Source organism: Protopterus annectens, chromosome 6.part0, assembly GCF_019279795.1.
Source record: "Protopterus annectens isolate FY-2018-M chromosome 6.part0, PAN1.0, whole genome shotgun sequence".
NCBI lineage: Eukaryota > Metazoa > Chordata > Ceratodontiformes > Protopteridae > Protopterus > Protopterus annectens.
This window is the reverse complement of record NC_056737.1, coordinates 67352459-67373696: the sequence shown is the minus strand read 5'-3', so window position 1 is coordinate 67373696 and position 21238 is coordinate 67352459. Positions and strand designations below refer to the sequence as shown.

General features: G+C 42.3%; 1 protein-coding gene across 1 annotated transcript in view; it reads right to left on the bottom strand.

Moving 5' to 3' along the window:
- Nucleotides 1-21238, bottom strand: part of SIPA1L1 (signal induced proliferation associated 1 like 1) — a 2148853-nt gene that overhangs the window by 851471 nt on the left and 1276144 nt on the right. Inside the window, exon 8 of the mRNA XM_044073855.1 lies at nt 3846-4422. Within this exon, the coding sequence (XP_043929790.1) occupies nt 3846-4422 (577 nt within the window). The remainder of the gene's footprint in view (nt 1-3845; nt 4423-21238) is intronic.

Here is a 21238-nt window from a genome sequence, read left to right as displayed (position 1 = left end):
TTGGACCTAGGATGCCTGTCTTTTTCTTTGTCTTTGCGTTTTTTATACATTCCGGTCGTCGGTTGTTCCGACGGCATTATATAATTAAATCTTCATCCAAAATAATGTAAAGCAAAATCATGTGGAAACAAAAAAGCCTCTGAGGGTAAGGTACCTGCTAAACGCCAAAAATCAAAATTAAGTAGAAAAAAGCTGCAGGTACTCCACGACAAACGAAGCCAACCAGTTTCTTTAGAAAAACACTGCTTTAATCAAATGAGTAAGCGCTTTCACATCTATACATGATGCTTCGTCAGACTTCAAAAAGCAGAACAAACAACCAGTTTAAAACCATTACAGGTCATCCATTAGACCAATGATGCATCAGGTGCAATAATTCAGTCTATCACCATGGAAACAATTATAGAAATTGAAAATGTTAAAACATTAGAATGTTTGAATGCTTCAGTATATTCGGAAAATTTTTATACTTTAATACATTCAAAAAACTCTCAAAATATTACTATAAAAGCCCTATAAAATCATTATTTTATTATATTATAATATTATTATTATTATTAGTGTTTTTATAGGGCTTTTATAGTAGTATTTTGAGAGTTTTTTGAATGTATTAAAGTATAAAATTTTTCCGAATATAATGAAGCATTCAAACATTCTAATGTTTTAACATTTTCAATTTGTATAATTGTTTCCATGGTGATAGATTGAATTATTGCACCTGATGCATCATTGGTCTAATGGATGACCTGTAATGGTTTTAAACTGGTTGTTTGTTCTGCTTTTTGAAGTCTGATGAAGCATCTTGTATAGATGTGAAAGCGCTTACTCATTTGATTAAAGCAGTGTTTTTCTAAAGAAACTGGTTGGCTTCGTTTGTCGTGGAGTACCTGCAGCTTTTTTCTACTTAAAGCAAAATCAAACCGACGTTTAATAGTGCGTTTATCGAATCTAGCACAAAACCGACAACTAGCAACATCGTGGTCAGGGCCTAGGCAAGGAATGCAGTAAGAGTGAAAGTCCTTATGAGGTATTTGCTTCCCACAAGAAATACAATTAACTTTTACTGACATCGGTCTGGAGCAAGAAAAAGTTTCCCCAACGGGTTACTTAGCTTTATTGAAGACTTCGATTCTGAAATTAATTTTTGAAAATCTCAGGAGTCGGCCGACCGGCACTTGTGAACTGCTTTTGCTTCGGGCACCGCGCGGCAAGAAAGACTGGAGAAAATGGAGTTGGTTGCAACTTTTATACCCCTGGCGCACTGACGTAAGGGAAGAGGCGACAGCAACCGACGCCGGACCAAGACTTTGGAACTTGGGCCGCCTGCCAGCAGGATAACCCTAGCGTAATGACTGCAACAGTGAAACACGATGAACATCAAGGTTTAAGAAGCAGGATTTGAATGAGCTACATAATGCTTAACTGACAATGACTGGATGGTTTATAAGTGATGTATAATGTTTACAACTACAGTTATTTCAATGGTGTCTGTGATGTAAACTGTAACTAAAATTATATCATTCTGTATGTTTTTCATTTATATAAATGAAAGACTGCCTTTGTCATAGGTGTAAATTTAATAAAGATGTTTGAAAAAAAAATAATAGATTTTCAAACAAACATCAGAAGGAGAAGAGCTGGGCACTTCTACAGCTGTAAAATACAATATGAAACATTTTGCAATAAAAAGAAAAAGCAAACTTTTGAACACATGTTAGATAAGCACAAAATTGGTGGATAAAAGCAAGACGTCAGCAATATATATAATTAAATCAGCAGATAAATCAAATCTGATCATCTGAAGTGTTTTTTTTTCCTGGACTGGTTTCAGTATTGCACACAAATCCCAATCAAATGCTTTAAGAACTGCTGCAGTGACTAGTTTTATCATACATTAAAGCACTCATTCTGGTAACATCTGGTAAAAGGGCAGTGCAGCACTCCTATTTTGTTCTTTTTCTGCCATATCCATTGTTGTAAAGGGATAAAGTTGTGTCAACAATCTAGATGACTCTGGCACCTGCTGGAGTCGGGGGTTGAGGGTTCGGGTTGGAAGGCAATGCAGTTAACCATCATGTTTCTTCAAGGGAAGGGTGTGGGTGCTCACCAATGGAGTGAACACTCCCCTCACAGAACCCCACTGGAGACAGAACACTGCATGGCAGCACTGACTTCATGTGTAACATGGCTGTTCTTGTGTCTTGAAAGATTATATCACCTGTGGAAGTGGCTGACACACAAAAACATAGAGCAGATTACAGGCATGTGCCAAAGGGTCACCCCTTAAAGTGGATTAAAAAATTTCTGACTTTGATTGGTGATTCCAGTTACCTACTGCTAGGCTCTTGCTGCTAGGAAGAGTAAAGGAGCTTGTAAGGCCTTTGCCTCACTGGGAACAAGTGGTTAACAGAGTGAAAGTGGCTCACTTTTAACTCCTGCCCAACAAGTCAGCATTTTTGTTTTGCTTAAACTTCTTATGGTTGTCCTACTTATGAATCAAGTATGCAGAGGATTAACTTTTTTCCCTAAAAGAAATTGATACGGATGCTGTTACAGAACTCATTCTTCAGTAATTTGCATACTCAGGAGAGACACCTGTGGCTATTTTACAGTTAGTAAGAAAAGCACAGGGCCTATAACATATAGATGCTGTAACCTTTGGCAAGACTTTGACAGCAAATGACATAACCTGCAAAGAAGTGCAACTTATTCACTGATGCCTTCTTAGCTCCAAAGACACATTGACTGACAGGAAATGAACCAAAGAAATCATCCTACTTACCTTACTTTTACAATAGCTGTATATACACAGATTTTTGGAAAAGGAATTTCAACAAAGTAAAAAATGGAATCTCTGACACTTACAAGTAACCAATCCCAGATATATTTTAAGAAGCAATACAACTCAGTATAATAAATGCATCATAAAATGAGCTAATGATCAGCTTTCATTCCAACTCTGTCATGGAAACATACAAAGAACTAATCAAAATACAATGATCCTCCCCCTTTCACCTGATAAATAAACCAAAAAACAAGATTTAAAAAACTGCAAAACAAACATTTATCCAGTCAGCTTATGGTGCAGAGCAGCCGTTCAGCTGAACCACTGGTGACTAGAGTGAGGAAATGGCTTCAAGAAGCACGTAGAGGAAGGAAAAAAGACTGGCATATGACCTGCCTTCTTTCTCTTTTTTTTTTTTTGGGGGGGGGGGGGTCTAAAACTGATGTCACTCTTTGAAGCTCCATGCCACAGCTCTATGGCAGAGGTTGGGGGTGACAAGTGTTGGCTTAAAAAATCCTGCACATCTAGGTACAGTACGCATACATTGGCTAAAACACCCTCTTGTTTGCATTCCTGCACATGTGGCGCATGCAGACCCACACACACACACACACACTCACTCTATCATAAACAAAGCTGCTTGAGCTAGGGAAGGGCTAAGTGGAGAGGCTGAATACATTCAGGATGATGACTCCATTTTCTATGACACCAACCTCACATTTGGTCAAAGGCAGGATGCCTTAAACAGAAATAAGTAATGCTGCTGGACTGGGAGGGGGGTTAACAGCAAGTTTTAACTGTGAGCTGTGAAAAAAAATGGAAAACTTTGGCAAAGAAAATCACGCCAAAGGTACAGAGTATCCAGAAAATAATAAAAAGCAAAAAAAAAAAATTTTTGAGATAAATATACTTCTGGTGAAAAAGATGACAGACTAAGCAAAATGACAAAGTTTAAGAGAAACAAAACAAAAGCTGTGAGCATAGCAATTTCAAAATCAGTGGGACTCAATATTCTACTTTAAGTTCAAATGGTTCTCAAAAAAAATCAATTCAGTCTTACCTCCAGCCGTTTGACAATCTCCCCAATATCTTCTGTGTTATTGTTGACACTTCTTACAGAGATACAATCTCCCCTCTCATAGAATATTTTTATGGTAGTGGGATCTGAAGTCCAGCCAATCACATCCCTACAAGAACAGTTAAACACTACCTGTCGTGTGTCCTGCTCAATCAGAACAATAAATTCAGTGGATATTCCCATAAGGCAGTCAATTTCACAGGCACTGCTAAAGTCTTCAGCATGAACATACCATACAATGGCACCCAAACTATGCAGTTCAGCCCCTGCATAAGGCTTGCTTTTTTCCTTCTTCTTAGTTGCCAAGGAGATGAAGGGAAATTTTCCTGAGGGGTCAATGTGCGTACTGGTTACATTTTTCTCAGCTAAGTCTTTCAGGTATTCTTGGCGGGTTCTTGTGGCCATGGCACGAAACTTTTCAGATTTGTGGGTGGCATTTTCTGCATTGATGACCTTAACCAGTAAGAATTCCCTGAAGACAGATGATTTTGGAAAGGTAACTCCCTTGGGGATGGGTGGACCAAATGAAGGCACATCTCTGGACCTTGCAACAGCAACACTGAAGAAAATGCAAACAAGAAAAAAAAATAAATGTTACATAAACCTGCTCTAATCAAAAATTACTTATGCCATGTCAAAGTACAGCACAACATAATTTCTGGGCAGTCTGAAGAGGGTTACAACTCAGTTCTGAGACAGAAGGTTAATTACACAGTATTTTAACACACTACTGTTACAATCATCTTATGACAAATTGGCATTTCATGTACAGGGAGATTTTGACCAAATGACAAAAATCAAAATTCAAGAAATAAAATAGACATTCCAAACAGCAGCTATAACACAGGTGTTGCAGTGATGAACAACTGTATCTATTGTTGAACACAACTTGTTAATGATTATGAATGCAGCTCACTAACCATACTTACAGAAAAAGTTAACCTTATGATTGAAATGTGACTTTTGAATGACTAGAAAACCAATATCGGGGGCACAAACACGCATTCCGACTCAGGTGTTTATTATAACCAACCTAATGAGGCACTGTTTAGAAATGGCCATGTGGTCAATAGTATAAAGCAGGAATAATCATTGCAAAACGTGCACTCTCATTTATCATACATATCTTTACTTTGTATTTAATGTACATAAACATAACAGAAAAGATGTTTCGAACAACACAATGTTCCCTCCCTCTGAAGCTAGCAAGGGACAGAGAGAAGCAAATACAAAGGGCATCAAACATAAAGCGTCCATTACATGACGAAAATTTCATAAACTACACCACCATGAGACAACAGCAGTGTCCACATAATCAACTATGCCATAAAAGCCTGGTGATCTTTTGAATTCACCTCACTTTCCTTCTCAAGTCATCGGTTTCTTTTTCCTGAACTCTGCACTACACTTAACCCCGTATTATTCACCTTACTAGCCCAAACCAGGCCTACAGCAACCTCTTTAGTTCTCTGGTGCCACAGTGCAATGCTTAATTCCCTAATCATCTTCCTTCACTGTTGCAGTAAACCTAAAATACAAACATGCTAAAAATTTCTCTAAATAAGATCGCTTCAAGGGCCCGTCGCATGAAGCATACCTCTCAACCTCTTAGCTCAATAATTCTGGACAAAGCCAAAAATAATGAAGGACAAAGGCCCAAAATCACAGATATATTTTACATAATCTTATAATCTTAGAAAGTTGACAGAATAATAGATTTAATTATTATTCATTTTTGAAGGATATGATGTCGGAAACTCAAATGTCTGTCATGTTACAGCGACCTCAACTGCCAATGACTTGTGAGAAAAACACAACTGATGAGGAACAGACCAGAAATCAGGCAAAACTCTGGACAACTGAGAGGCATGGGAAAAGACCTTTACCAGACTTCCATGAATAATTCACACAAAAGCCTTTATTTCAGACATCAAGGGTAAACACAGATTACAGCCACCTGCTGTCTTCCACAACACCACCTTCAGCTGCTGTCTTTGGTGATCCCTGCCTTGTTTAGCTTCATCAGTATATGAATATCACATTTAAGTCTGCAAATCTGTATCTACATTAAGTATTACCGTAACATTTCCTTTATTTGTTTACTTATGTTTGTTAACCAGAAAAATCCGAATGGGCATAACTAATTTTCAGCACAGGTCTAGGCAGAAAAGTTCGAAGAATAGGAACAGTAAAACACATTCATATACAATGTAAGTCCTAACTACAGACCAAACAATATACTTAAATATGAATCTTAAAAACTGTTATCACAAATTAGCAGTAGACTTATGTACATCAAAAGTTTACATGGGCAACAATAAAAGCAATCAGCCTGCCCGCCATGAATCCAGCATTACTCACACCATAATGGTCAAATTCAAATAGCTGTATAACACCATGGACAGAAATTAGGGAAAAAAACATATTTGGCAGTGACATACGTGTAAATGAGAACAGGAACAGTTAGTATACAATGTAACACTGCGACCAACAACATGCTCAGTACGTTTAACTTGCACGTTACATTCAACAACAGATGAGCTAATCAGGATTTGCAAATGCGTGCCCTGGCTCTGTGGCACACGGATGGAGCCCTTACTGTGACCTTGATGACTGGAGGTTTTAATAGCAGCCCCAGCACAGGAACAGCCAGGGAGGGAAAGGAATGAACGGGCATGGTCCACTCACCTCTCCCATGGGGTGGAAGGGGTTTGCATGCACTCAGAGTCACACTGGGCAGTGCAGTTACACTGGTGGAGACCCAGAAGACCACTCTGATGAGGGAAGAGCCCTTCCCGAAGAAATGGGACATCCTCCATGACTGGCCCAAAAGCAAGCTCCTCCACTGAGCCTAGCTCAGTATGCACTACTAGGACTAGTGACAATAAGAAAAAAATATGCTTGCTGTCAAAATCAGGGTCCCTCCAGCACACCTCACACCTGTATGAAGGGAAACAACTAGGTCAGTTGGCCAGTATGGGGCTGTTGGTCGACAGACAGTAGGAGTAAAAACAAGCAAAAAAAAAAACTTTACAACAGTGGCATTTGATGGGATTCTGACTAAGCCAAAAATATTTAAAAATACTTCCAACTCATTGACAGGACTTCAGGAGTCTACAAGTGTCCTTGTGTAAAAGTAAGATGTGCTTATATTACTGAAACTTTTAAAGAAAAAAAAAAAAACACCAAAAACAGTGCTAGGTTATAACCATCCACACATTAAGGCCGGCTACTTCACAGGCAGGGACTACAGGTGGAGGTGTGTCAATTTACATCAAAGAGAAATATACTCCAAGGCTGGTCAAACAGGACAATACACTTGAGCTCTTCCAGGTTCAAATCACCATAAGTAAAATCCAGTACCACTTCCTTGCAAGCTATAGGTACCCCTCTATGACCCAGGAAACTCATATCATGTATTTAAACTGATTAGAAACACTAACCATCCAACCCAATACCATATTCACGGGTATCACCCCACTTTTAACTAGGAATCCTATATGACACCAAATACACATGCATAGAGATTCCTGGATTTTGTAAACACAAACTCCCTGGACCAGATAGTCAAACATACCAACCAGGGGTGCAAGCACACTGGATCTGGTCCTCACTACTTTAATGCCTTCCCGGGTAAGGTCAGACCACAAAATGGTCTCCTTTGAAGTACAAATAAAACCTGGACCCCCAGCTAAACCTGGAATATTCAGGTACTATTCTAAGGTTAACCTCCTGCTATTAAGTGAGAACCTGGCAAAATTTCAAGCCCTGATAAACCCTTAGAACACTGCTGCCTATGCAGAACTGTTCACAGAAACCCTATACAAGCATGTTAATAGCTGCATAGAGGCAGCTGTACCCACCAGGAAAAAGTACAGAACTAACTCAAAAAACAAGCCACCCTGGTGGAATCACAAAATCAATAGGCCGTATAACAGGAGGAAGAAAATCATGGCAAAAAGTTTAGGAGGTGCAAAATCCAGCAAGATAAAAGTACTCTCATCAAACTAAACAAACAACTCAGAGGACAAATAAAGTCTAGCAAAGCCAAATTTGAAGTACGTTTCACCTCCCAGGCCAAGGACAACCACAAAGTATTCTTTAGCTATGTCCGCAACCTCAAAGGCAATACACAACTGTGTGCAGAGCTCAATGTAAAGAGAGCCACCTACACTGAGCTAGAAGATGTAGCAAACCTCCTGGCTGATAAATTCAGCTCCAACTTTACTCCTCTCTCCTCCTCAACCTTCCCTCAGGAAATATCATCAAATATAACTCCCCCTACTATCACTAGGGAACAGGTCCTTAATGTTCTCTCTAAGACCAAGAACACTGCATCAATGGGCCCAGACAATATCCCAGGATGCTTCTAAATAGCATAAAAAATGACCTATCAGGACCCCTGGAATTACTATTTGGGTACAAACCCGTATATCACCTGGTGGATAGCCAACTGGTTCACAGACGAGACCCAGGAAGTTAGAATTGGGGAATCCACCTCTACAAAGAGGCCAGTCACAAGCGGAGTCCCTCAGGGATCAGTCCTTGGAGTGCTCCTTTTTGGCTTCTCAGAAGTCAAGGCTAATGTCAGTGGTCTCTGACTGACTAGATTTGCAGAGAAACTGTAAATTAGGAGCTGTCATTGAATCTCATACTGACACAAATGTCCTCCGTGAGCGGCTGACACAAACAGCTAGTGTCAGAGCCATGGACTAAGACTAAATGACAAGAAATGCATAATAGTATCCTTTGGGAAGTCATCCACCCCTGATAACTATCATATTGACAACTCACCCCTTAGAGTTGACCCAGTAGTCAGGGACTTAAGGACACACACAGATAGTAATCTAGCCTTTGATCATCATGTGTCTACAGTGGTGAGGAAATCATTCTATATTGCAGAACTTATAAACAAATGTATGGCATCTAAGTCCAAGGAAGTCATTGTTCCACTATATTTGGCATTCATCAGACCTGTCACGAAGTACAATGCCCCCTTTGGTATGTACCTAACCAGGAATATCCAACAACAGGAACATCCACAGAAGTTCCTCACTAAAAGAACACAGGGCGGAAGAAAAATGTCCTATGCAGACCACCTCAAGGCCTTATCCCTGTATTCTGTCTCCTACAAGCTTTTGAGGGGAAATCTATGCCTGGCATACAGGGCATTGTCAGGCCCCACTCTGATGGACCTCTTGCATATCAACAAAACAAACGGCACCAGAATTACCCATTCTTTAAGACTTAAACCTTGCCTGTGATATAAATAGGTCCTGCTGGACAGAGAGGTATGTATCCCAGCGACTACCACATCCATGGAACAGGCTCCCCATCCATGTGAAGCAGAGTTCCTCCCTAACCCAATTCAAGTGCTACTTGGACAATTGGATGGGAAACCAGAATTTCATCCCTGATTTGGCACCTATGTCTCTAATGGACACAGGTAACCTGTAAATGGTTCACCTCCCAAACTCCTCCTTACACTTATCAAGGGTATCAGAACTTGTCAAGAGATTTGGGATGCATGGCTAGGCTTAAAAAGTCCTTTGTGGTAGTTAGCCTGGGAAACACATATGAACCTAAAAGCGACACAGACTGTACTAGTACTAAAGTACTCTGGCAAGTATCAGTACACAAAAGTCCTATGCATGCACAATAAATTAGGAAGCCATCCCCAGTTGTGTCTGGTATAATGCATCTGCAAGCATCAGTACACACATATCCTATGCACGCACAGTAATTTAGGAAGGCATTCCCAGTTGTTTAAGATGGTGCAAAAACACTACAGAAAGCAGGCATACACTGCCATTATTTAAAAACATGCAAATTATTACTTTTTTAACAAGGACAGCACATAATAGCAGTAATCAACTCCTGGAAATGGCTAACACTTGTTTATCCATGGCTGGCTTATTTGGTTGATCACTAAGACTAAACCCCTGTGATACAACCAGTCCTGTCGTGGGTAAACTCAGTACTGCCCACTCAGTCATGGATTATTGCTTAAACATCAAGTTTTCAATGAAGCCTTTTCTTAGAGCTACAGCAGTTAAGTAGTTATAAAATAAAGTTAAAATTTTTACTTAGTTTGGATTTTACAAGAATAAATAAAATACTTCATTTGAACTAACTGCAGAATTAAAGAAAGAAAGGTTACTAAAATCCTAGGGAAGGACAACAACTGTAAAATTAACTAATTACTACACGATCATTAACATTTTATACTACATAAGGTATGTATTTCAAAAATGTTTAAACTTTTTATCTAAATACGAAGAAAAGCACATCATCCTGAAAGCTTGTCTGCTTTATTGTTCAAATAAAACGCTTCTCTTTTTAATTTGTGATTTGTTGATTTTTTTCTTTCTTCTAAGGTTGTTGATATCAGCATTCCAGCATTTTTGGAGTTAGCTCTTGCAATGTATTACATCTGGTTGGTCAAAATGAACACCACACGTGGATCTACATTAGTTCGCCAAAATGATATTCCGGCGAACACCTATCCATCGACCCCTAATCAGGGAAAATTGCATCAGCAATTTGCTCAATTACTAAGTGCAATGAAATAGTTGCCCGAAGTATAATGGACCAACTTTTAGTAGACTTGAACCCCCCCCAAACCCCCTCTAACTATATATATGAATTCCGAGATTGCACTACAATCGAGAAAAGGGCAAAGTTCTGTAGTTGTTCATTGTGCTTCCGGCAAATATTTCATTGCCCTTGGTGAATTCAGCGAATCGCTGAAGTGATTTTCGCTGATTACAGTTCGCTGAATAGGTGTTTGCCAGAATACCATTTCAGTGACCTAATATAGACCTACACACGTCAGGTTATTTTTTAATCCTCAAATAATTTATGAAGAAAGAAAAAAATCAGCTTTGGTAGGTTGTAGTGGAAAGAGTACATTTTGCCTCAATTCATTGCCAAAGATGATTGCAAAACCTGAAACTAAGGATATCTTAACCGATTAGAAAGAAAGAATAGTTGTGCAAAATCTTACCATAACCATAGATATCCTTCTCTTCCATGTTGCTGTAGTATTCTAGTTGTGGGATTTCATGCCCTCAGGTGACTCGTACGTCGGCTCCTATACAAAAGCTTCAGCTTGGCTGTTGCAGTATACATGGGACGTCACACATAGGGCCATAAACGAGGGGCCTTAAATGTGACATCTGCATGCACAATCCTCAGAACTTGAAGGCCAGCAGGCAGAGAAGGCAACAGGAGGAATGCCAGTTGTTTCCAGGTGTGTGACTTGGAGATCTACTGTAATGTAGGTAGTACAGGTAAGGAATAGGACCTGGGGGGATTGGTGGGTGGGAAGGAATACTGCAACATGGAAGAGAAGGATATCTATGGTTATGGTAAGATTTTACACAACTATTCTATGCCCTTCTATTCCTATGTTGCAGTATTCTAGGTGTGGGAGTGTACCACAGCTTATGCAAATGAGAGGGTTTTGGCAGATGAAGAGGGTTCTACCAGACCTTGCAGGATTGCCCTGGCGAATCCTGTCCTAGCTCTGGAAACTTGGTCCAGTTTGTAATGCTTGGTGAAAGTGTGGATAGTGGCCCAAGTGGCTGCTTTCAAAATGGATGCTGTGTCTAGGCCCTTCATGAAGGCCCTTGAGGTGGCCACAGCTCTAGTGGAATGGGCCTTGATTCGCCCTAGGGGTTCCTTTCCATGGTGGGAGTAGCAGAAGCAAATAGTTTTCCTGATCCAGCATGCAATGGTTTGCTTGGAGACTGCCTTGCCCAGGGTTCTGGGGTGGAAGGAAACAAAGAGCTGGTTATAGTCTTTCTGATAGCTTTGGTCTTGCCCAGGTAGAATCTAAGTTTTCTGTGCACATCCAGGGAGTGTAGCATCCTCTCCCCTTCGTTAGAGGGTGAGGGGAAGAAAGTGGGTAGATGAATGGATTGGTTAAGAGAGAGGTCATGACCACCTCAAGCAAAAAGGGAGTGGTTGGTTCGCAGGGACACCCTGTCTTTGTGGAAGACAGTGTAGGGTGTACAGGCCATTAAGGCATGCAATTCTGACACTCATCTAGCTGATGTGATTGCCACCAGCAGGATCGTCTTCCATGTGCACATCTGTAAGGAAAAGGCCTAGCCAGTTCAATGGGGTGCTGGGTTAATTGTATTTAATATCCAAAGGTGGGGGGAAGGTTTCCTAGGTGGTCTCATGTGCAAGACCCCTTTAAGGAAGACCTTTACGTCAAGCCTGGCAAGCAAGGGGGGGTTTCAGGGGCAGGCAAGCTGATATGGCAGAGAGGTAAACTTTTACAAAAGAATAAGAAAGCCCACTCTTTATCAATTGACACAGGTAGTTTAGAACCAGGGGAACCTCAGTGGAGCTGGGGTCGCTTCCCTTGCTCAGACACCATTTTGCAAATCTTTCCCAATTAGCCAGGTAAGATTTTCTGGTGGTAGGTTTCCTTGCCTCCCTTAGAACAGAAAGCACATCCTCTGAGTAGTGGTGTCTGAAAGGTATCAAAAGTTTATCACCCACAGAGTCAGAGACAACATCTGTACCTGTGGGTGTAGGAGAGTTCCTTTGTCTTGTGTCAGTAGGGCCACCTTGTGGGGTAACAAAGTGATTGCCCTTGGCTAGTTTGTGAAGTAGGGGGAACCAGTGCTGCCTTGGCCAGTAGGGAGTCATTAACAAGATTTTTGGTTTGTCCTTCTGAATTTTTAGGAGGACTTTCTGAATCAGTGGGAATGGGGGAAAGGCATAAAGGAACTTCCCCTCCCAAGGGAGGCTGAAAGCGTCCACTCTCCATGCTAGTGGGGAGTGGGTTTCTGAGCAGAAGTTCTGCAGTTGTCTGTTCTGGGGGGAGGCAAACAGGTCTATTTGTGGAGCACCCCAACGGTGGACTAAGTCTAAGAAGACCTCCCTGCTCAGCATCCATTCATGCAGAGATGAGGAGGTCCTGCTCAAGAGATCTGCTTGGTTGCTGTCCTGTGAGGGGATGTAGACCGCCTGCAGGACTAAGTTGAGACAAGAGGCTAAGTCCCATATCAGCAGGGATAATCTGCACAGCTGATAGGCCTTTGTTCCTCCCTGCTTGTTGAGGTACCACATCACCGTAGTGTTGCCGGTGACAATCTGGAGCACCCCTGGAACCAGAAGAGGGGGTGAAGGTCTTTATAGCTCAGAAGACTGCTGTCATTTCCTTGATACTGACATGTTTGGCCTGAAGAGAGGGATGCCACTTTTCCTGAATCCTGCAAGAGGCCAGAGTTGCTCCCCAACCTGAATCTGAGGCATCTTTATGCATTACTTGTAGTGGGAGCCCTGGGTTCAGTTGCACTTGCTGGATCCACCAACTGATTTCTGTTTTCAGACAGGGAAGGAGGGGGATGCTCTGCTCTAAGGGATGAAGGTGTTGGGACCAGGTGTTCTTCAGGAACCACTGCAGCTTGTGCATGTGTATTCTTGCCAGTGGTAGCATGGGGATGGTCACTGCCATTAAACCCAGGAGACGAAGAAATTGCCTTGTCATCACCTTTTGGGATAGTAGAGCTTCCTGGAAGTGGGGAGTCAAAGAAAGAACCTTGTCCTGTGGTAGAAAGGCCTTCATTGTGTCTGTTCTGATTCCGCAGCCTAGGAAAGTTTTGTCTTGGCTTGGGATCAGAGAGGATTTGGGGAGATTGATGGTAAATCCTAGGTTCTGCAGAAGGGACATGGTGAAATGTAGATGCTTCAATAAAGCATCCCTGGACTCTGCCAGTATCAGGATATCGTCCAGATAAGGGTAAATCTGTATACCCTGAGTTCTGCAGAAGGCAATGGCTGGAACTAGGCACTTTGTAAAGACTTGGGGGACTGTGGATAAACCAAAGGGAAGGCAGTAAATTGGAAGTGAGAGGCAGGTCTAGAGAAACGCAGGAATTGTCCTTGGGCATTCCTGATGGGTATCTGCAGGTAGGCCTCCTTTAGGTCCAGGGTGGCCATGAGGGCCTTTGCTGGAATGAGGGGCAGCAGAGTGGGAAGAGAGAGCATTGTGAAAGATGGTACTTGAATATGGAGGTTTAGGAAGGATAGGTCTAAGATGGGTCTCCAGGGGCCGTCTTTTTTGGGGACCAGGAAGAGGTGGGAGTAAAACCTCTTCCCTTCCTGTCCAGGAGGGACAGGTTCTATGGTGCCTAGTTTTAAACGGTCTGCCAGAACTTGTGGCATGAGATGGGCCTGGTTTTTGGGGATGAGAGGAATGCCTCTTCTGGGTGGCTTCTCTTTCCAGGATAGGAAGTACCCTTTTGAATAATCTTTAAGACCCATTGGTCTGAAGTGATGGATTGCAAAAGCGGAAGACAGTGGGAAGAGCGGGCTGAGAAGGGAAGGTGGGCAAGGCAGTCACGCATTACTGGAACCTCCTCTGTCCTGAAAGGGCTGTCTGGGTTTATGAGGTGGAGCAGAGGATCTGGGATTGGTAGGTCTTCTAGCCCCTCTCCTGGACCTGGAAGAGGAGGAGGAAGGCTGAGGAGTACATCTCACAAAGGTGGCCTTAACAGGGTAGTATATATAATACTTGGGGATGGGTGACACCAGCAGGTGCTTGATGTCCTGGAGTTCTTTGCTTTTTTTTTCTTTTAGATTTTTAAAAAGGTCAGCAGATTGTTTGCCGAAAAGCACATTGTGGTGCACAGGGGTGTCCAAGATCTTAGATTTGAAATCCTCAGGGAGGTTCTGGAGTCTTAGCCATAAGTACCTCTTGAAGGCTGAAGCAGATGCTTCTGCAGCATCGTAGCTGCATCTGATGGAATGTCTGGCTACCTGTTGTGCCAAGAAGAGTTTGGCTGAGATGTCCGTCTTAACGGGGCTGTCAGGCAAGGATGCTAGCATGGAGGAGGCTTGAGAGACCAAGTCTAATGCATACTTTGTCATGTGGGTCTGACAATTTATGGCTCTGAAAGCCAAAGTTGAAGAAGTGCATATCTTCTTCCCCATCCTATCCACGTACTTGCTGTCTTTGTCAGTGGACAGTAGGGAGGCAGAGGGCAACAGTCTAGATTGCTTATCTGCAGTGGTGGCAATAACAGCTGGGTCTGCCAAGGGTGGTTTGACCAGGAATTTTTGGTCCTCTGGTACTTAGTAAAAGCGGTCAGGACGTTTAGGAGCTGGAGGTTGGGAGTCAGGGGCTTTGGAAGCAGCGTTGAAGGCATGCAAGTAAGCAGCCAGGACAGGAGGAACTGCTGAAAGGGAGAGGGATTCCACTTGCAGCAGCTCAAAGTACCTTTTTTTGGGTATCTGTCATTTGGGACATATCCCATTTAAAGTAATCCATCATCTTGGTGATGGTCTCACCAAAGGTAATGTCCTCAGGAGGAGAATCCCCTTCCACAGATTCCTCATCAGGAGAGTAATATTCCTGGGGGGAGGCAATCTGGGAAACATAAGAAATGGACTCTTCTGAGGATGAGAAGGAAGAATTATTTATTTTTATTTTTTATTTATTTTACATTTGTTAACCGGGCTAGTCTAGCTGGATATATTTCCATTTTCAGTAGAGGCACGGGGAGAAAAGCTCCAACAAGATAGAAAAATTAAAAATGTCATTACATGGTAAATGAAAGGATTGATAAAAAAAAATACAACAAGCAATTATAACATACTAAAAGTATTTACACTTGAAAAAGCAACAGTAAAAAATATTTACACTTGAAAAAGCAACAATAATAACGTAGCACAGTAAGATTCATAAGGAATTTTTCACATCAAGTAGAAATATTTCAGCAGTATGTTGATTAGAGTTTAAACAGTACCAGCCTTGCTTACAAGAATAAGCATTAAAATGTTTGGAAGTTTGTAAGGAATAGGAAAAAAACAGTGGTAGAAGAGGGTGGTTAGTCGGGGTTACTACAGGGGCATAACCAGTGTGTTTTAAGGTGTTTTTTGAGTTTTTGTTTAAAGAGAGGCAAGGATGCGGATTAGAGTTAGTTCATTGGGTGGCAGGTTACATTTTTTTCCCACTGCTTTAGTAAACAGAGAGTCACCAGCCATGTTGTTAGACTTTGTTATGCTAGCGAGGAGTTTGCTAGAAGAACGTAGGGAATTCAGATTTTTATAGGGGATTGGAGAGTATAGGGGTGGTGTTGGGTTGGTAAAATATCTTGTGGGCAATCGTGAGTCGGGAGATTATCAGTTGGTTTTGGAATTCAAGCCAGTCTAGTTGCCAAAGATTCAGACAGTGGTGGGTTCTAAAGGGATTGCCAGTGACGAATATGGTGATGGTATTGTAGGAAGTTGCTAGTTTGTTGAGATTATGTTTCTTTAGGTTGGTATAAATAGGTGAGGCATACAGAAGAGTAGAGATTAGATGGGAGTGAGCAATCTTGGTTCTGGGCTGCTGGAGTTAGGAAAGGTTTTATTCTATACAAGGAGCCTATTTTTCTGTTGACTGTTTTAATGGTGTTATTTATATGGTAATCAAATGTAAGGTTATTGTCAATGGTTATTCCTAACAGTTTAGTGGTAGAGCCAGGGAATATGACAGTGCCATTACTGGAAGAGACTGAGAAATCTATGGGGGAGGACTTGGTAGTGGGGGTAAAGAGAAGGAGTTTGTTTTTTTTGGCATTAAGAATGAGGCAGAGTTTTGTAATCCATGTTTCTACAGTGTTAAAAACATTTTGAGTAAGAGAATATAGTTTTGATGGGAGTATGCTGAGCATATTAGCGTAGAATCATCTGCATATTGAATGCAGGTGGCTTGAGGAATTACTACGTGGAGGTCATTGATAAATAATGAGAAAAGAAATGGTCCAAGAATAGAGCCCTGAGGGACTCCGAGGGTGACTGGCAGAACAGATGAAATTTGATTTTCCCAGAGAACTGGCTGTTGCCTGTTGCTGAGGTAGGATCTGAACCATTTAACAGCCTGAGAGTCAAAGGAAAGGGATTCAAGAACATTAAGAGGGTGTGGTTTACCATGTCGAAAGCTTTTGAGAGGTCAATAAAGAGTGCAGATGAGAGGATGTTTTTATTGCGGTTTCTATTGATGGCATCTGTAAAGGATAAAAGGGCAGTAGTGGTACTGTGTGATGGCCTAAAGCCATGTTGGCAGTTTGCTATTATGTTATGTTGAGATAGATGATGTAAAAGTTGTTGGTGAATGCATTTTTCCATAATTTTAGCTAAGGGTGATAAGAGAGCTATTGTCCGATAGTTAGAGTAGTCATTTGAATTCCCACCTTTATGTAGGGGGATAATATAGGAGATTTTCCAAATATCTGGAATGGTTCCCTCTTTGATTGTCCTATTTATAAGGATGGATATAGGGTAGGCAATTACTTTGGCTGCTTTTTGGAGATATTGTGACAGTAGCTGGTCAGCAGAAGGAGTACATGGCTTGAGTTTTTGAATTAATTTATAGATGACAGTAGTAGAGATGGGTTGTAGTTTGAATGTAGGTAGAGAGCCTGGTGTGGTGGTGGGAAGGCTTGAGTTGTCTGGGATAAGTTGACTAGCTACAGATTGTATGGTGTCAGTGAAGAAAGAGTTAAAGGTATTGGCAGTTTGATGGGGGGTATATGGATCTGTGTTAAGTGGGGTGGGTGTTCGAGAGTGTCATGGGGAAAGGAGTTTATTGAAACTAGACCAGAAATTCTGAGGATTATTTTGGTGAGTGTGCTGCAGTTTACAGTAGTAGTTCTTTTTATCTGTAAGTATTGCCTTTTTTGTACTATTTCTCAGCTGCCTAAAATTTAGTTGATCAGAGATATTTCTGTTTGCTCTCCACTTAGCCCAAGCTTTGTTCCTAAGCAAAATTTGATGTCTGGTTTCTTTAGAAAGCCATGGGGCTGGGTTGGACTTCATTCTGATGGACCGTTCAGGTGCATGCCTATCCAGGATAGATAAGAATTTAGAGTTAAGATACTTTACAGCCTCTTCAAGTGGAAGGGTTTTTAATGGGTTCCAGTCACAGGCACTAAGTTCAGTTTGAAATAAGTCTGAGTTAAAGTGTTTGGTAGAGTGTGCTATCCTAAAGGTGGGGAGGTTGGGAAGACCCTTCTTTTCTCTTATGATGTAGGTCAAAAAATGATCACTTACATTGTCTGGCAGTGTTCCTACCTTATGTTCTTCTTCTCTGACTTGGGGGGTTGTGGATAGGTTCATAGATAGGTACTAGGCTATCTGCCTGAGGGCATTTATAAGCCTAGCCAGTGTGTGTCGGCTTTCGCCGCCCCACTGATTAATTAACTGAGCCTCTGTCAAGCAGAGCCAATGAAGTGATCCCAGGGGTGTATTTTCTGTTACCCATCCACTTGTCAAGGCTTCTCTTGAAGAGTGTTAGTGAGGGCCTCTGCCTAATATAGTTAGGAATTTTGTTCCAAAGCATGGGGAGTCTCTGTGACAGGCATCTATCCCTCCAGCATGTTCTATTTATTGTTGTGGCAAGGTTTAGCTCACTAAAGCGCGTGGCTCACAGTGACTTGGATTTCTTTAGGTAGAGCATGTCCATCAATTCTGAGTTGGACATGGCTTTGTAAGTCAGGCAGAGATCACCTCTGAGTAAGCGATATGCCACTGAGTACAGCCAGAGTTTTTTCAGTCGGGCTGCATACGACATATGTTTGAGGCCAGTAATCCTCTTGGTGAGGTGCTTTTGTGGTGTTTCCAGCTGTTGGAAGTGTATTGTGAGGTACGTGCCAAATGGGTCATTGTACTCTATGATGGGTCTGATGAGTGAGGAGTAGAGGGGCACTATAACCTCTTTATTTCTAGATGCGAACCCCTTAGTAATCAGATGGGCCACACAGAAGTATTTCCTAACTACTTTGGCAATATGATTGTCAAAGAAGAGATTACTATCTACCTGGGTCCCCAGATCTCTTATTACCTCTTCTGTATTAAGGGGGCTGCCGCCTATGTGGTAATTCATGGGTGTTTTGTTTTTCCCAAACGGGATGACTATGCATTTTTTGGCATTTAGCTTGAGGCCATGACTTTGACACCAGGTGTCTGTCTCAGTAAGGCTTTTTTGAAGGATGTCCATGTCAGCCGGAGAGTCAATTATGGCTCCCAGTTTACAGTCATCGGCAAACTTGGTTGGCCATAGTGCTCCTGTGTTTGCCTGTACTTCTGAGAAATATATGCCGAACAGTAGGGGTCCCAGAACCGAGCCTTGTGGGACACCACTTGTGACTGGTTTAGAGTCGGACCTGGAGCCCGCTATTCTTACCATGTGAGTTCTGCCTGTAAGCCAGCTGGCAACCCATCTTGTGACATAGGGGTTTATGTTCAGGCTGGTGAGTTTTTCTATACTACCTGAGTGAGGAATGGTGTCGAACGCCTTGGCGAGATCAAAGTAGGCTGTATGAACCATCTTTCCCTCATCTACGGCCTTGGTGACTGTCTCGAAAAAGTCAACCAGGTTTAGTAGGCATGATCTGCCCTTAATAAAGCCGAACTGGTTCAGGTCAAGTGTTTGGAGGTTCCCAATGTCTTTGTTAATGAGTTCCATGATGATGAGTTCCATGATGATGCGCTCCATAGCCTTGCAGACCAGGCTAGTCAGGCTTATGGGGCGATAGTTACCAGGGTCAGTTGTGGCCCCTCCTTTGTGGAGTGGAATAACCATTGCTGTGCACCACTCTATGGGCACGTAGCCTGTGGAGAGGTTGAGGTTGAACAGCGTGTTTAGGTGGGGGGTTAGTTCGTTCTGTAGTTCGTGCAAGACGCAGCCTGGGACACCTTCTGGCCCCATTGATGCTGTGTTTTTGGCTTTTGAAAGGGCTGTTTTCACCTGTGCTTCTGTGATTTCCGGGACACTACACTTTTCCGTTATTGTTGAGGGCCCTTTTGAAGGTGAGAGGGAGGTGAAGTTTGCATTGAATCTATTTGCCAGGATGCTGGCAATATCAGTAGGTTCAGTATATTTTCTGCTATTTTGCACTAGCTCAGAGCATATCTGCGAATTGCCACTTAGATTCTTGACATAGCTAAAGAAGGCTTTGTGGTTATCTTTCGAACCCTTGGCTATTTTTCTTTCAAAGTTAGCCTTGGATGATTTTATGAGGGACCTTAGTTTCTTACTGATAACTGACCAGGGATGTCTTTCCTTCTTGGGATTTGCTTTTTTTCTGAACTAGTTTCCTCCTTCTGTTGTATAACTTGTTTATCGCAAGGGTGCACCAGACTACTTTCCTTCTCTTAGCGGAGTGAGTCTTGGTTTTGTTAGGGATGGCACAATCCATGCATCCTTGTAGTTGCCCATAGAGTGCAAATGTAAAGGATTCTGCATCTTGGGCAGTGTTATCCTTTAGCGTGGGGGCTGTGAAACTTACCACCTCTGCCTTAAGTAAGGTGAAGTCTGCTTTAGAAAAGTTTTGCACTGTGGCTTCCTTGGTTGGGGGTGATGGTGGGGTGTGGACATCCAGGGTGATTAGTTTATGGTCTGATCTAACCAGTGATGGGTTGACCTCCGGTACGGGACACCTGTCACCCATGTTGGTGATGACCAGGTCTAATATGTTGCGGCCTCTGGTAGGGGAGTTTACCAGCTGATCCAGGGCATTTGAGTTGATAAAATTCAGGAAGCGCTGAGCCTGGGAGTTTGTACTCAAGTAGTTTTCCCAGTTAATGGTAGGGTAATTGAAATCGCCCAATATCAGGGTGTTCGGTAGGACCTTCATGTTTTCAAGTGTCTCCAGAAAGGCGGAGTGGTGGTACTGGGTCATGGAGGGTGATCTGTAGCAGGCCACAATTTGCGCTGCAGATTTGCCCGATGTTAATTGCACATGGATGATCTCAGAGGTATCATGCTGCGCCACTAACCTGGAGGTGTGGGTATCCTTAATGAATAATGGATACACCCCCTCCTTTTGTGTTTTGGTCCGTGTTCTGTGGCCGAAATGTGTGGTATGAGTTGTAGCCCAGTAGTGTTGGAGTGCTCTCTGGAACCTTGAACCAGGTTTCAGTTACTGCACAGATGTCGATGTCCTCCATACTTAGGAGTGCTTTGAGATTTAAACTCCTGGTGTTGAGTAGCATAACCCTCATGTTTTTACTTGTGCTGTTTACGGTGGTGGGTTTGAATTTTGAGCCTTGCCTAAAAAAGGCACTATGGGGGCAGCAAGAGTCTTGGCCAGTATTCAAAAGACAAGGGGTGACAGGTGCAAGCCGTCTCTTGTGAAGAAACGCGGCTTGTCGAGCATGTCATCCCAGGCTGACAAACACTGGATCCCCTTTGAATGGCACTAGAAGCTTAGCCAATTGTTGAAATTTATCATTTTTTCTTTATAATGAGGTATCATTCTTGGTGAGGGCAGGATGCTCCTCAGGGTCAGGGTCATACCCGCCTGGGCTACATGATCAGAGATCTCTTCCATGTCTCTTTTCATGTAGTCCAGGGAGGTACTTCTCAGGTC